The sequence below is a fragment of the Xiphias gladius genome, chromosome 18 (assembly GCF_016859285.1).
Source record: "Xiphias gladius isolate SHS-SW01 ecotype Sanya breed wild chromosome 18, ASM1685928v1, whole genome shotgun sequence".
In the NCBI taxonomy this organism is placed as follows: domain Eukaryota; kingdom Metazoa; phylum Chordata; class Actinopteri; order Istiophoriformes; family Xiphiidae; genus Xiphias; species Xiphias gladius.
The window spans coordinates 13677495-13691589 of NC_053417.1; the positions used below are offsets into that span (position 1 = coordinate 13677495).

Consider the following 14095-nt stretch of genomic DNA (forward strand, 5'->3'; position numbering starts at 1 on the left):
TCATACAGTGACACAAATTAGGACAAGATGAGGTTTGTTTTTTTCTTAGTCTCCTTCCATCCTGTCCCCACAAATAACAATCCTCCACAACTGAACCAGAGTAAGATAATGATCTCCTAGAGCTAAGAACATCCAGCTGTTTCAAAAATAACCTTCTCCAGACTGGTAAACACATGGGATTACATTTCAGCACAATTTCAGCATTTTGGCATTGCAAACATCTTAACCTCATCCAGAGCGCCATAAAAAGCAAAGCCTGTATCTAAGCCCACAGTGGACCTTTCTAAACTTCATTCCTCCCTCTGTTGACCTCTCCGTCCCTCTCTCCCTGCCCCGTAATACCCGTGAGAGATGGAAAAGCTCGTCAAATCTGCTGGGACTCACATTCCCATTATCCCGTCATCTCAGGTGGGATTGACAGGCAATTAGCAGCACGGATCCTATGATGGGGAATAAGGGAAGAAAGGCAGGCAGGGAGCGATGAAGCAGAGAAGGGGGGATAGCGGGATTCAGCTCTGCGGGTTAAGGTGTGATGAACGCTGAAACAACCGGCATGAATTTTCTCTCCCTCTTGACTTCCTTCGTTCCTCCCTTTCTTCCTCTGTCTCCCTCTCTCCAAGCAGGGCCGGGGGTTTAATGGATGGGAGGATCTATCATCTCAGTGGATCATAGCTCAGACTCGGGCGAGCCAATGTTCTGGTAGCCCGTCTTGGTGCTGGTGCCGTAGTTGGTGTTGGTCATCTCCTGAGTGCCGCCAGGGCCCAGATAAGCACGGTGGGCGGGCATCGGGGAGGGAGCCTCGCTGGGGTTCTTGCCGAGGATGAAGCGCTGCTCGTCCTGCTCTTCCAGGTTGGAAATGTCCTTCATCATGCCTTTACGGTAGGAGACAGAGAGCTTGTTGGAGCCATCTGAGATCAGGTTGAAGTGCCGGGCGATGAAGACGATGGGTAAAGGCAGCATGGCTACAACAATGAGAGCGTAGGCCATGGCTAAAGCCCAGGGAGGGTAGCTCTGGAAACGCTCTGAGCCCTAGCAGGGGGGAAGAGGATGGAGAAAAAGACAAGGACGTATGAAAGAGTGGAACGAGGAGAAGAAGTGGGAGGAGAGACATTAAGTAAGGAGAGAACTCACTCATAGACGGGAGAAACTGAACACTGACCTCGGCCTCCACCCAGGCGTTGTATCCTGCAGGGCTGACAGCCATCTCGATGACGGTGGCTATGATGAGCACGACCAAGACAGATGGAGACACGTACCTCCACATGTAGTAATAGAAAGAGTACGGCCTGAAACCAAGCATGTCTTCCAAGTCCTGCATGAACCTGTGAAGGAAGGAAAGAAAGAAGAAAGGAAGAATAAAAGTCCCATCAGAAATATATCTCTATAATCCTTTTCATTGCAGACATTTTGACATGTCACGGCACAAAATACACGGTTGTGACTCATAAAATGAATGATGGCTGAATTCCATTTAGCTGCTTCAGTTTCGGGGTCCTGGTGTTGTTCATGCTGGCTCACTGCCATGGCTTGCAGGGACACTTGAGTAGAGCAGAGCCATTGTTAGAGTTATACTAACACCTGTGCTTTTCCTGCTAAGACAAGTCAAAATGTCTGCCATGAAAAAGGCATTTTGTTTGTTGTTATATTTTCTTTAAAAACAGATAACAAAATATGGGCTGTAAGCAACAGTAATTCACAATAAAATGTGAACGTATTTCTCATATTTCTTTCTGTGTGGCTGCCATGAAGATTGTCATGGCCACTGCCATTTATACAATAGAAAAATATTTATAAATACCTAATAAAAACATTGTATTATTTAATTTGCTAATTATCCGAAGCTCTATAGTTTCATCCTAGGCTAGAGGCCAGTAATGACCTCAGTCAGCATATGCTTCTAATTGGTTAATATGTCATCTGTGCTTGTTGATGAGGCTATGAAGTCTGCAGAGCACACCACTCTTTGTTTGTTGTGTTTAACAAGTTTAATGTGTTTTGTTACCATGCTTCATTTTCGTATTTTTAAAGAAGAAAGTTTCAACTATATGCTTGGATTCTACAACTTATTTAGGCATAAAACAGAGCCACAGTAACAATGTAATTTGGTATTTGGAAAGGCTTTGCAGTTTTGTTTTTCAAATACAGTACTTGACACAAACACACCAACACCACAAACCAAATGCCACTGTGCTGACCTGAGCTACACCCAGTATCCGTAAACTAAAGTAATCCGTGAACTTTTCTTTTAGAATGAAGGAGAAACTGAGAAATATATGATTAGTGGACTATGGGAGGCCACCTGGCTAGTTTTGAAACAGATCACAGAGCTCTCTTTACAAATTGATCAGACATTGCACTCGTCTACTGGCACTAAACATGTTGCCTGAAAATCAGTTACATCCAAATATGGCTTCAGTTTATGTATCTGGTCGAGTTACCTCTTAGTGCCGTAGATCCAGGCTACAGAGATGTTCTCCAGGATCACCACCACAGTGAGAGGCAGACCAGCTGAGTAGTCGTCAAACATGGTGACAAAGTAGTTCCCTGAACGCTGCACAAACAGCAGGCCTAACAGGAAGGCTATGACACAGCAAACCACTGAGGGAGAGAAGAAGAAAAAGTGGGAATCACTTAAATACTTAAATCGCATCAAGTACGAGAATTTTGATTTGAATAACCAGAATCAAGACTCACCACACAGGATCTCCTTGCGGATCTTGAAAGTGTCCAGAATGGGTGTGGTGATGCCGGTCATTGTGCCGATCATGCTTCCTAACCCCAAGTTGATTAGCATGAAGAAGAACATGACGGACCAGAAGGGACTGGCAGGGAAATGTGTCATGGCCTCCGTGAAGGCGATGAATGCCAGGCCAGTGCCTTGAACCGCCTGGATGATGGAGAGAAGGAGGTGAAGAGGTTCACAGTGGTCAAGGGTGGCTAATGTACTGCTTGGAAAAAAAAAATCATCCTTTGTGGTAAATCACTGACTTTACTTCCATTTCTAGGTTCATTCGTTATAGTCATATAGCCATTTAAGGTGATGAGCTCTTACCGACATACTGTACTTTGAGTGTGATAGTAGATTACACTTAAGAGTCCGCAAACATATGCGGCAAAAAACAAGAAGACTATGATTGATAGTCACAGTGTCCTGACGATATTTCTGTACACAACACTAAAAAATAAATATTCATGTACAAGCTTTGTTTACTTGAAGTTGTGATCATATTAATATGAATTGGAAAAATGAAGGGTCAAAACTAATTAACACACAAATAACATAAAACAAATGAGACAACGCAAAAATCTTCAATGGGACTGCTCAAAACTGGTAGACCTCTGCATCCGGTGACAAGGAGTTGAAAAAAGACATTGCTTCGATTTTAAGGGGTCTCTAACCAAGTTGTTTATGAGCCCCTGGTTTAAAAGATGACAACGAAGCAGATAAAAGAGCATATGGTGTAGAAATGACTGGTGAAAGCCTGACCCAGTCGCAATGCATAGTAATTTACCAACGAAATGCCCGTCGAGCTTTCCAGACAGCAATGAGCAGAGTGAACCTGTAAAAGCTGTTGTATATGGCCAGGTGCGTTAAAATTCTTTAAACGGTCAACTCACACGACACCTTGAACACCATTGGTTAATCGTTTCACCATTAACTCTCACTGGTGAAACTAACCTAACCTTGGGTCAAACTGTCTAAATAGAAATGGATGTTAATTTGAAAATAGCTTCTAATGCTGTTTAATAGGTGTGATAATAGGTGTCCTGTTATAGAAAATGATGGTCCCACAGAGAAAACACTATTCTGCCTCATGCAATATTCTTCTCCTGCACCTTAACTGTTATTTTTCATATAGTAAAACCACTGCCCTTGTATTATCTCTTACACTAAAACCACTTCTTGACCTCTGAACTATTATTCTGAATACACAGATAAAGAATCATATTCTCATCCCAGCCTTTGAAGTCTTGCCGACCGACCTTGTTGAGTTCGTCTTCCAGCACACAGGCGTCAAGGCCCAGCTGGCCAAAGCTGTCCTCCTTCACCGTCTTAATGACGGCGTACATCTCTGCGTAGTCCTGGGCGGACAGGTGGGAGAAGTTGATGTGAGGAGGGATGAGCTCTTTGCTCAGCACACCTGTGTTTAGGTAGCCCAGGATCTTTTCCGCATTCCTGCACACGAAAAAATTGGAGATGTGGAGAAGATGGAGGTGTTACTGAGGGAAATTTTATAGTGAAACAACTGGCAAAGACAGACAGGTCAGGTAGCGCGTGTTACAGTATGACACACTCACTCGACAACACACTTCTCGTTCATCACATTCGCCTTGAACCCCAGCACAGCAAACACCACTAAAGTGGCCAGGATAGAGGTGACAAAGTTAATGATGGAGACCAGTGTTGCATCGAAGTGGCAGTTGTTGTCTCGCTTGTTGTAGCTAGAGAAAGCGATGACGCCTCCAAAGCCCAGACCGAGGGCAAAGAAGACCTGTGTGGCTGCCTCTCGCCACACCTGCGGCTCCAACATCTTTTCCAGCTGGAGACAAGAAAGACAAAAAAATGTGACAGATTAATGATGGATTAGATCCTCTTCATCGTCATTTATCCTCATAAAAACCATTGAACATTGATGCTCTCCTCTCAAGTAACTTCATGGCAATATTTCATACATATATTTTACATCTGCCTCCTTCAACACTTGACTGAAGCTAGTGTATATCACCCAGAAAGAAATATTCAAACTGAAACTGATGCCTTTTTTTCTTTTAAAAAATTGAAAAAAGATTTTTGTGCATCATTATATGTGGGAATTGAAGATTGGGTAAAGAAATACTCAGTAAAAAGTGTAACTTTTATAAACAATACAGCTTATCTGCTTTATCTCTAATTTAAACTATCCTTTTAGTTTTAATATTTCATAATGCAATTGTGACTGAGAAATCTACAAGTTTACCCCTGTTGCAATACACTGCAGCATGAGGTGAAATTTCAGCTCCATTGGAGCTCTGATGATGACCTCGGGCTACAATTCAATCTCACACAACAATTATGCTACTCAGTGCCCATTTTTCTATGCAGTCACACACACAGTCACCACTAGAGGGAAACATCAACCCAACACTTGACATAATGTGGGTATTACTGGCATTTTCCATGAGTGGATCTGAGTGGCCGTGGTGGTAAAGTCGCCGAAACCATCAGCAAATCAAGGCTTAAACAGCTTGCCTAGACAAAGTGTCAGTTAAGTTACATATCTGCCTGGCCAACAGTCGGTGAATGAATGATCAGCGCTGAGACAGCAGCAAGATTGAGACTACAATTACTTTTTGAGGAACTCCAGCGAACTATCACCTGTTATCTTTATTCTGTAAATTTACCCCGATCCTGCTGACGTAACCCTCTTTTTTTCAATGCTTCTTTTTTCGGTCACAATCAGCACATTTTTTTGTCTCACCTTAGGAGTGAACATGTGAGCGATGCCGTCCACCGCTCCCTTCAGCAGCAAACCTCGTACCAGGAAACAGAAAAGCACCAGATACGGGAAGAGAGAGCTGAAGTACATCACCTAAGAGAGAGAGAAAAGTCAAGTACATCACAGAGTGTTGCCATGGACACGCTCTTCTGAGGCCTCACACATGGAGGAGGCACTGCAACAATACGCACGCACAAGAAGAATAAATCCCAAAACTGCTTTGTGTTTGCTTGGCACTGAGGCTTTGTAATCTTACCAAATGTTGAGAGGACTCCTTGAGGTTTGGGGAGATGAGTCAGAAATCCTTCCTACAGCATTTCGGGGAATCGTTGCAGCACTGACTATGATAATTGGATTACTAAATTTAGTGTTTAAAAAATGGTATCAGACCTTGGCAGTCTGCTGTCTGTGGTGTATTTTCCTATTGAAACTGTGGGATGGATGTTGCACTGTGGTATATGACTCACTCTCTGGATCGAGATTACAGGATGTTGTTGCAGTTGTTGCAAAGTGGAGCCTTTTCCATCTGCATCCTGAACCAGTCTTTGCTTGGTTCAGTTTAAGCTTATTAACGTTTCATGTCTCTGTCTTCCATAATATAGATGAGATCCAGGAATTGACAAGTCAAGTGCTGATGACAGGCTTTAGCACATTGCCTTCAACTGAGAAGCATTAGAAAGGTGAATAAAATACTCACTGATAAGGATGAATCACTGATTAAAAATAGAATTTTAAAGCTTTTGTTGAAATTATTTATTGTGTCCATCTTTATACAGAGTCTTTGTTCTGTTTAATTAAATGCACAGAGTTAATCTCTACAGTTTGCAGGCTCTGCCCCTGCTGTGAAGCCATGGATACCCCCTACCTTCCCAGAGGACTGGATGCCCTTGATGACAGCCAGGCAGACCATGATCCAAGCCACCAGCAGGGACAGTGTCATTTTCCAGTTCAGGCCGCCGGTGTCGTCGATGGTGCTGGTTATGTTGAGAGTCTGGCGGTACCAGAAGTAAGTGGTGGCTGAGCTCTTCTCACACTCCGGCTCCACGACTACAACAGCAACAACGAAAGGGAAGGAAATGACATAAAACAGTGGAGTCTTCAGGTATACAAAATAAATGGACACCCAACTTAGTTAAAGGTTTTCAGGAAACTTTAGCTATTTCTTTAATACCGATACTCCATTAGGTGAAAGTCTTGCATTAAACATTTGACCAAAATAAAAGTACTAAAGCATCACCTGCAAAAGGTACTTTAAAGTATCAAAAGTAAGGTACTCATTATGCAGAGAGGCTCCTTTTAGAGGGTTATATTCAATAACTTATTATTATCAATGCATTTATATGTAAGCAGTATTTTATCGTGGCAAAGTAGCTGGTTGATGTGAAGCTAATTACACATGAACAGTCTTGTATGCAAACACTTCAAAAATCTCCGTCCCATAATTCATTTTTATCTATTATTGAGCCAAAAAAACTTTATTGTCTTGAAAATGCTGTGAGATTATTTTAAGTAGTTTTGAAACACACCAACTTGTTTCAACATTTTCTAAAATAAGTTTCATTTTTCTCAATTTAATGCAATAAAATTTCAATATTCTGAATTATTTCAAGATACTTATATTCTTATTTCAAGATACTTATATTCTTTTCCAGAAAACTCTTGAAATAAATTCATTTGTATTAAAGAATTGTTGAATTCATTTTACTGAACTGATTATTTCAATTTTCGGGCTAAATAATTGACAAAAATGACTTCTCAATGTGGACTTGCATCAGTCGAGTAATTGATTAGTCAATCAACATAAAATTAATTGGCAACTAGTTTGTGAATTGATTAATTATTTAAGTCGTTTGTCAAGAGAAAATCCCAAACATTTCCCGGTTCCTGCTGCTCAAAGATTTGCTGCTATTATTTGACAGTGACCTAAAAATCTTCGAGTACAAAAACAAGTAAAATGAAGATATCACTTTCTGCTCTGGGAAATTGTGATGCACATTTGTCAGTATTTTCTGACACTTTGCAGACAAAACGATTAATCGAGAAAACAATCTGCAGATTTATTGATAATGACAAGTTGCAGCCCCAATATGGAGAATTTTCCAGTGTATGTTCTGATTGTCAGATCTTAATCTGCAAAGTAACTAGTAACTATAGCTCTCAGATAATTGTAGTGGAGTAAAAAGGACAATAATGTAAAGTAGAAGAAAATGTAAATACTCCAGTAAAGTACAAGTACTTCATAAATGTACATTGTTAAATTACTTGTGTAAATATACTTTCCATCTCTGCACATAGCTGAACTAAATCCTGTTGGACACTTCACGGTATCCCCGCTGCAATTATAATCATAAGCAGAGTCGACATCCTGCCCTTGAATGCTAATGAAAGCCGATGCCCTTTACTCTGCCGGAGCCTGTACCACAGGCTGCCGGCCGCCAACCATTCGAGGTACTGACACTGTCAGCCAGGTCATGCTACCCGACAGGCCTCGCCAACAGAGCTGCTCTGTAGGATGAAGTGCAGGGCCATCCCGGCTATGGAGACAGCACAGCCACTTCTCTGTTAGCCTGCGGAGACAACTCTGCTTGACTGCACAGCAACAGTGGCGCAAGCAGCTTCAATGCAAAGACACGCCCTGCAGCTTTAAGCACAACCCTGCATAGTGTTGGACTGCCTGTCTGCCTGCATCTGCTGAGATACTTTGCTGAATATGGAATTGTCTTGAGGGTGTCTGCAGTATTAATTTTTCCTCAACTCGATTTCAAGGGCTTTACAGTAAAAACCCATTCTGTAAGGGCACTTGTCTCTTGCTGTACACCTCTATTATACCTTCAGCTGTGTTGTGCAGTGTACTGTATTTTCTTAACTCACTGGCTTGGGTTCCATTTCTCTGGATGGGGCATTCAGCCCAAGGCAGTGGATACTGGAAAGACTGAAAGAAATAGAAGATGCTCCAGCCGATAATCACATTATAATAGAGGCCCACAAAACCGCAAACCTGAGGGGAAATGAGAAAAAACAACAACACTTGTCACTACTAAAAACGATCACACAAATATACAAACAACACAGGGGAGGAACAGCATGCAGTTTGTGGAGGTGAACGCCTCTTCTTGAGTCAGGGCACAGACGCTGAGCAAACAGCTTAAGTCAGAGAGCGTATGAATTATTGAGCTGTTTGCTCTCAGCAGCCAAGGCTGAGGTCCTCTTTGAGGAGATATTTATAGCTGCTGAGTCTCCCTCTGCCACTTCCGAGCTGCCACATGCCTCAGTGCCCAAGGCCAGGCCTTTCCTTGCCCTCCTTTGCACGAGATTGATGAAATCACGATCAGAATGACTGACAGAGAGACTGAGGCAGGAGATGACTGACCGACTCTGACGCTGACTAACTATGTTTTAGGCTGATGACTCTGACGAGATGGGGACAGATTACTACAGTGATTGGCTCTAGTCTTTGCATGCCACTCGCTTTGAAGCATCAAAACGAAGTAAGATGGGCAGGCAGAAGACTGAGGTCTAGAGCAAGTGTGTCGACCCTGCACATAACATGTCTAACACTGAGGCGAGATGTGAAAGTGAGAAAAATTACCATTTTAAATCCAACACCAATCCCATTAACCAATCCCTTAACTGTTCATCTAGTGCCATCATCTGTTCAAAATTGTACTTTATCAAATACTTTGGTTTACGACCAAATACCTGAAAAACTAAAGACACTCACATCAGCCTCAGCTCCATTTTGTGTTAACTGCTAATTAACAAATGTGTGCATGACAAGATATTAGTGAAAAACTGTAAATCCTATATAACTATGCCATGCTGTGTAGTATTACCACCGCGATTAACTAACTGGAGGTCATGATAATGAATTCATCGATACTTGCCATCAGGCTGGAAACCCCGATTCCTCCCAGCTGTGGGTAGACGTAGTTCCACACCCCGATGCTGCCACGCCGGATCCTTTGACCCACCGCCAGCTCCAAGAAGAACAAGGGGATGCCAATGAGCAGGAGGAGAATAAAGTAGGGCACCAGGTATGCACCTGAGACAGAGGAGGGTCAGAGGGAAGAAGAATGTACAGCTACTTTGCTTATTTTAATGTGTGTGAAATCCATGTATAGTGAAGGACAAAATCTGATAGTATAACAGAAGAAGGGACATTATTAAATTCTCTCTGTCATGTTCTAGTTTTGAAGTCTATTCTTTTTATCCTCCACCAATCTAATTTCACTGTTTCCACTTCCTTTTTCTTCCTCTTTCCCCTTTTACACTTTCTCTTTCTTTCCCCTGTCTTCATCTTCAACTTCCATTCACCTCTTTGTCATATATGCTCGTCTTTTTTTGCAGGAAGTACAATGGAGAGAGAACACATTCGGTCCTGCTTACGTCAAGACATGAAGGGGCACCATGGCGACAAAACCATGGTGCCCAGAGAGGATGGGCTCATACTGATGAACAGCTGGGATGAGCAGCCTGTTTCCAGACTAAAAACAAATGGCTGTGACATTTGACTCGATCAAAAATACTGGTAACGTCGTGAGTGGCTATTAGAGTTGGCAGCAGACAAAGGAAACAAAGACAGGAACACAGTGCCATGTTACACAGTGGTACTATTATCTAGAACATTAGAAGTGACTACTGTGTTGCTGCCTACTTTTACAGATCTTTGATGTCTATTTTGAGCAAACACACAGAGCAGAGGAAAACAAAATGTGATAGTGGGCGGCTGTCGAGGTAACTGCCCACTGTATTGTTTTGCTTTCCAAATATTGCATATCAGCCATCCTGGTGGAGAATCCTAAAGGAATTACCCCACCCAAGGTTTTGCCCCACTAGGTCTATGATAACTCTCAGAGCAGTAACTTCAGCCTGTTTAAGACAGACTTTTTTACAAATATTGTGTTTTTTTTGCTAAGTCTTGTGAGCAGAGCAACTCTGTAAACATTAAGGTGTGTGCCTAATCTGCCAAATTCAAAGAGAAGATATTAATGTGAATGTGACAATGTGAGCTTGTACTCCATGTTTGACAGGATATCAGGGTGATGAATATCATCGTATATTAGTTTGTCCTGGTTTTGATTATAATGACTGCTTTTAAGTATCTACAGGATATTTACCATAGTGTGCTTGTTTTTTCATTCGAATATATACTTATTTTTCTATTTACTTATCTTTTTTTTTCTATTGTGTTGTATTTACCCATTGCTGAACAATAAATGTTGCAGTCCAATTATTTCTTGTGTTCTATTTTAAATGTTTACCCATGTCAATATATCTTCCTGAGGGGTCATTGTGGAAGTCTAAAAAGTCTCTGGCGCCACCAGCAAGTGATTGATGACTAGTTATGGCCAGATTTCAATAACATTTGCTTAATCCTCATGTTTTTGGTGACTTCCTGACCTTTCCTGAGCAGATTCATGCTCCTCAGAGGATAAAACCTCTCCCACTGTGCCTCCTAAAATGCCAACTTTGCACACTTAACATCTCATAAGCCATCCACAGGACAAACTTAACATTTTTTTTTTTTGGCTAACTAAAAGATAATCTGCATGTTGTTCTATCCAAAACTTTCACAAGACTATATTTATCCCAGGCAGAGAAATTCACAAGACGACATACTAAACTAGATCCTGGGAGCAAGACTTGAACTTACAAGGATAACCCCCAGTTCACTTCCAGTGCCTTCACCAATTGGCCATCACAAAATAAATTAAAAAAAACACTTCAAAATGACATTAAAAAAAAAACAATAGTAAAAAAACATTAAAGCTGCTAGTGGTTTAATTGGGCCGTTTGTCTGGTCTGGACTGTGGTGGCCTACAGTGAAAGCAAATGATAACATGCTGCAAGCAGGTTCCACGAGGAGACACAGACAAAGATAATACAAATGAATTAAATTAAATGATTTATTTGTAAGACATAATTATTGTGAGTAACTTGGTTTTGGCTGCTACTGCTTCACTGAGGGAGACATAGCTAGGTGGGTTAGGCAAGTAAAGCCTGCTCACATGTTTTTTTTTGTTCTGTTTCCATAAGTTTTATAGTGTTGCGAACTATATGTAATTATTTTTTGTTGTTGTTTGAGATGTGTCTATAATAAAAGGCAATATAATCAACATTAACTTGTCTCAAAACAGAGAGAGAGAGACAGAGAGAAAGAAGTAATGGACAAATATGGACAAGAGACTTCACTGGCACAAGCCCAAACAAGACAATGCAGCAACTACCACTGAGTCAGCGGCGGGATACACATTCATTACTGCACATAAATACATGCACAAACTAATTAAAATGTGCAAATACACACATCTTCAGCTTTGTTATATCAGGCTTTTCAAATACCCTCTTTACACAATTCTCCCACACAAGGTAGAGCCAACACTGTCTGAAAGCCGAGAAAATCAGTGTTTACTCTACCACTTCCTCCATCTTAGTCCCCACCGTCTCATCTCATCACAATACCGGCAAATTATATACCGAAGAGATAAGGCAGAGAAAGGTGTAAGAAAAGCAAATGAAGATTAAACTGGGGGATCTCTCAGTATTATACTACACCTCTCAGTGGTACCATATCTTGCTGAGGAGAAATTTCCTCATCTTGTTGCTGTTGACAGCACAATTTCACTAAGAAATGTCGAAGAGACTGCCCCTCTGACTTGTGCGATTAGTCGACCGATTGGTTGACAGGACACAATTTATCGAAGAGGAGGAGGCTGGACCCCTATCAACGGGCGAACTGAGGAAGACTTTTTAATAAAAAGAGAAAAGTGCAGCACAGGCCATGATATGTATTGAAAAACAAATCTACACACTTTAATAATCAATTTTGTTTCAGTTACAATTGGTTGACTTTGATTCACCGAATCTTGTAAAATGATAACATGACATGATCATGTCACCACCATATGATTCCGCCAACAGTCGGTAATATCGAATTATCGCCGTGCCTTAAAGGAATAATCGGAAATTTTGGCAAACATGCTTATTACCTTTCTTGGCAAGAGTTAGCTGAGAAGATTGATACCATTCTCCCTTCTGTGCGGTAAATAAAAAACTGGAGCCAGCAGTTGGTTAGCTCAGTGACAAAATCAATATTTCCACATGATTTGAACAAACCTAACAGCAAACAGATCTTCTTTGTCAAATTGTGGATTATTTCTCACCCCACGCACTCCTCTGACTGTCTAAAAAAGCAGACGGCAAATGGATCAGAATACTGATGGAAGTGCAACTGTAGTTTCGCATTGCAGAATTATACTGGGAAGAGTAACTGGTTTAATGTTGTCTCTGCGTTTCAGTTGCAACTCCAGACAGAAAACACAGAGCAGTACTCACTGACTTTATCTGTCACTGAGCAAAGAAGAGCTGAAGTAGCCGAAATTGCTGAAGTGTTTATTTCTGTAATGTGATGTAAATGAAGGTTTTATGAGATAACGCACTACAGCATTAAATTTCACCCCGATCACCGAGACCGCTGGGCATTCTCAATCAAATCATGTCTCAGCAAATAGTTGCCTGGCACAAACAGTATCCTAGACAAGACTGTGGACAGCGAACAAATCCCATGCTGAAAACAAAAGAACAAAATCAAAATCGTTACATAATATCAATTTAACTACTCCCATCTGGCCACTTATTTTATTGAGGATTTTACAGGACTAATAAAAAATTCACATTAATAGCCTTGACTCAGCACAAAATTTCTTGTTGTTAACAATTATTCAGCAACCCGAGGGTACACAATATTCACCAGGTGGTCCAATTAGGAGGCGAATTCTGAATCCAGGAAGTGTTACTTGGCTTTGCACACTGGTCTACACAAGACGTTGAGGTTTCTGTGGTTCAGACAGACACTCAATTGCTAAAATGCAACAAAATCATGCACCGGCATCCATTCACCTACCTCCACCGTTCTTCTGGCACAGATAGGGAAACCTCCAGACATTACCCAGGCCCACAGAGAAGCCCACCTGGGCCAGGATATACTCCAGCTTGTTGTTCCAAGCAGGTCGGCCGTCCTCAGCGTCTGGGTCTGGGGAGGGTAGCAGGGCCTTTCCTGGAGCAGTTGAGCCAGGACTCAGGCCCATACTCATCTGACTGGTCTTATAGCCCATGGGGTGCTCCAGGGACAGCAGGTCAGCCACAGACTCAGTGACAGGCTCATTGCTGTGCTCCCCCTGGGTCACCTTTGTGTTCTTTGGCATGGCTGCGACGCAGGAGCTCCTTTAGTAGGGTGGAGGTGGTGGCGGCAAGGAGAGGAAAGCGTGAGATTAGGAGGTGGAGGAAGCTGGGAAGCTGCCAGGGAAAGAAAGTTGTGCTTTTTTCTTAAATCTGTGAAGAGAAATTATTGTAGACAGACAGGAAATGTAGGTGCTTAGGAAAAACTTTTGTGCATTTTCTACTTGAAACATAAAATGTTATTGTAGCAAGACTTTGTATATAAAGGCTCAAGTTTTTCTGTAATTGTTTCTCCCTCATCATCTGCATTTGGCGGTCTTTTCCCTTAGGAAACTAACAGCACTGAAAACCTTAAACTAACTGAGTGACAGAACATTCCAGCAGGCAGATGACTATGATCAAAAAATGGTTTAAGAAGTTTCAAACAGTTAGAGGTCAGT

General features: G+C 41.7%; 1 protein-coding gene across 1 annotated transcript; it reads right to left on the reverse strand.

The window, feature by feature from the left end:
* Nucleotides 1–666: 666 nt before the first annotated feature.
* Nucleotides 667–13681, reverse strand: slc6a17 (solute carrier family 6 member 17). Its single transcript, XM_040152957.1, has 11 exons — nucleotides 13381–13681; nucleotides 9362–9519; nucleotides 8349–8475; nucleotides 6343–6524; nucleotides 5460–5570; nucleotides 4300–4541; nucleotides 3985–4177; nucleotides 2695–2887; nucleotides 2439–2598; nucleotides 1160–1322; nucleotides 667–1029 (listed from the first exon to the last, which is right to left on the reverse strand). Exons 1-11 carry the CDS (start codon nucleotides 13679–13681, stop codon nucleotides 667–669), a joined length of 2193 nt encoding a protein of 730 aa, XP_040008891.1.
* Between the last annotated feature and the right edge of the window lie 414 nt (nucleotides 13682–14095).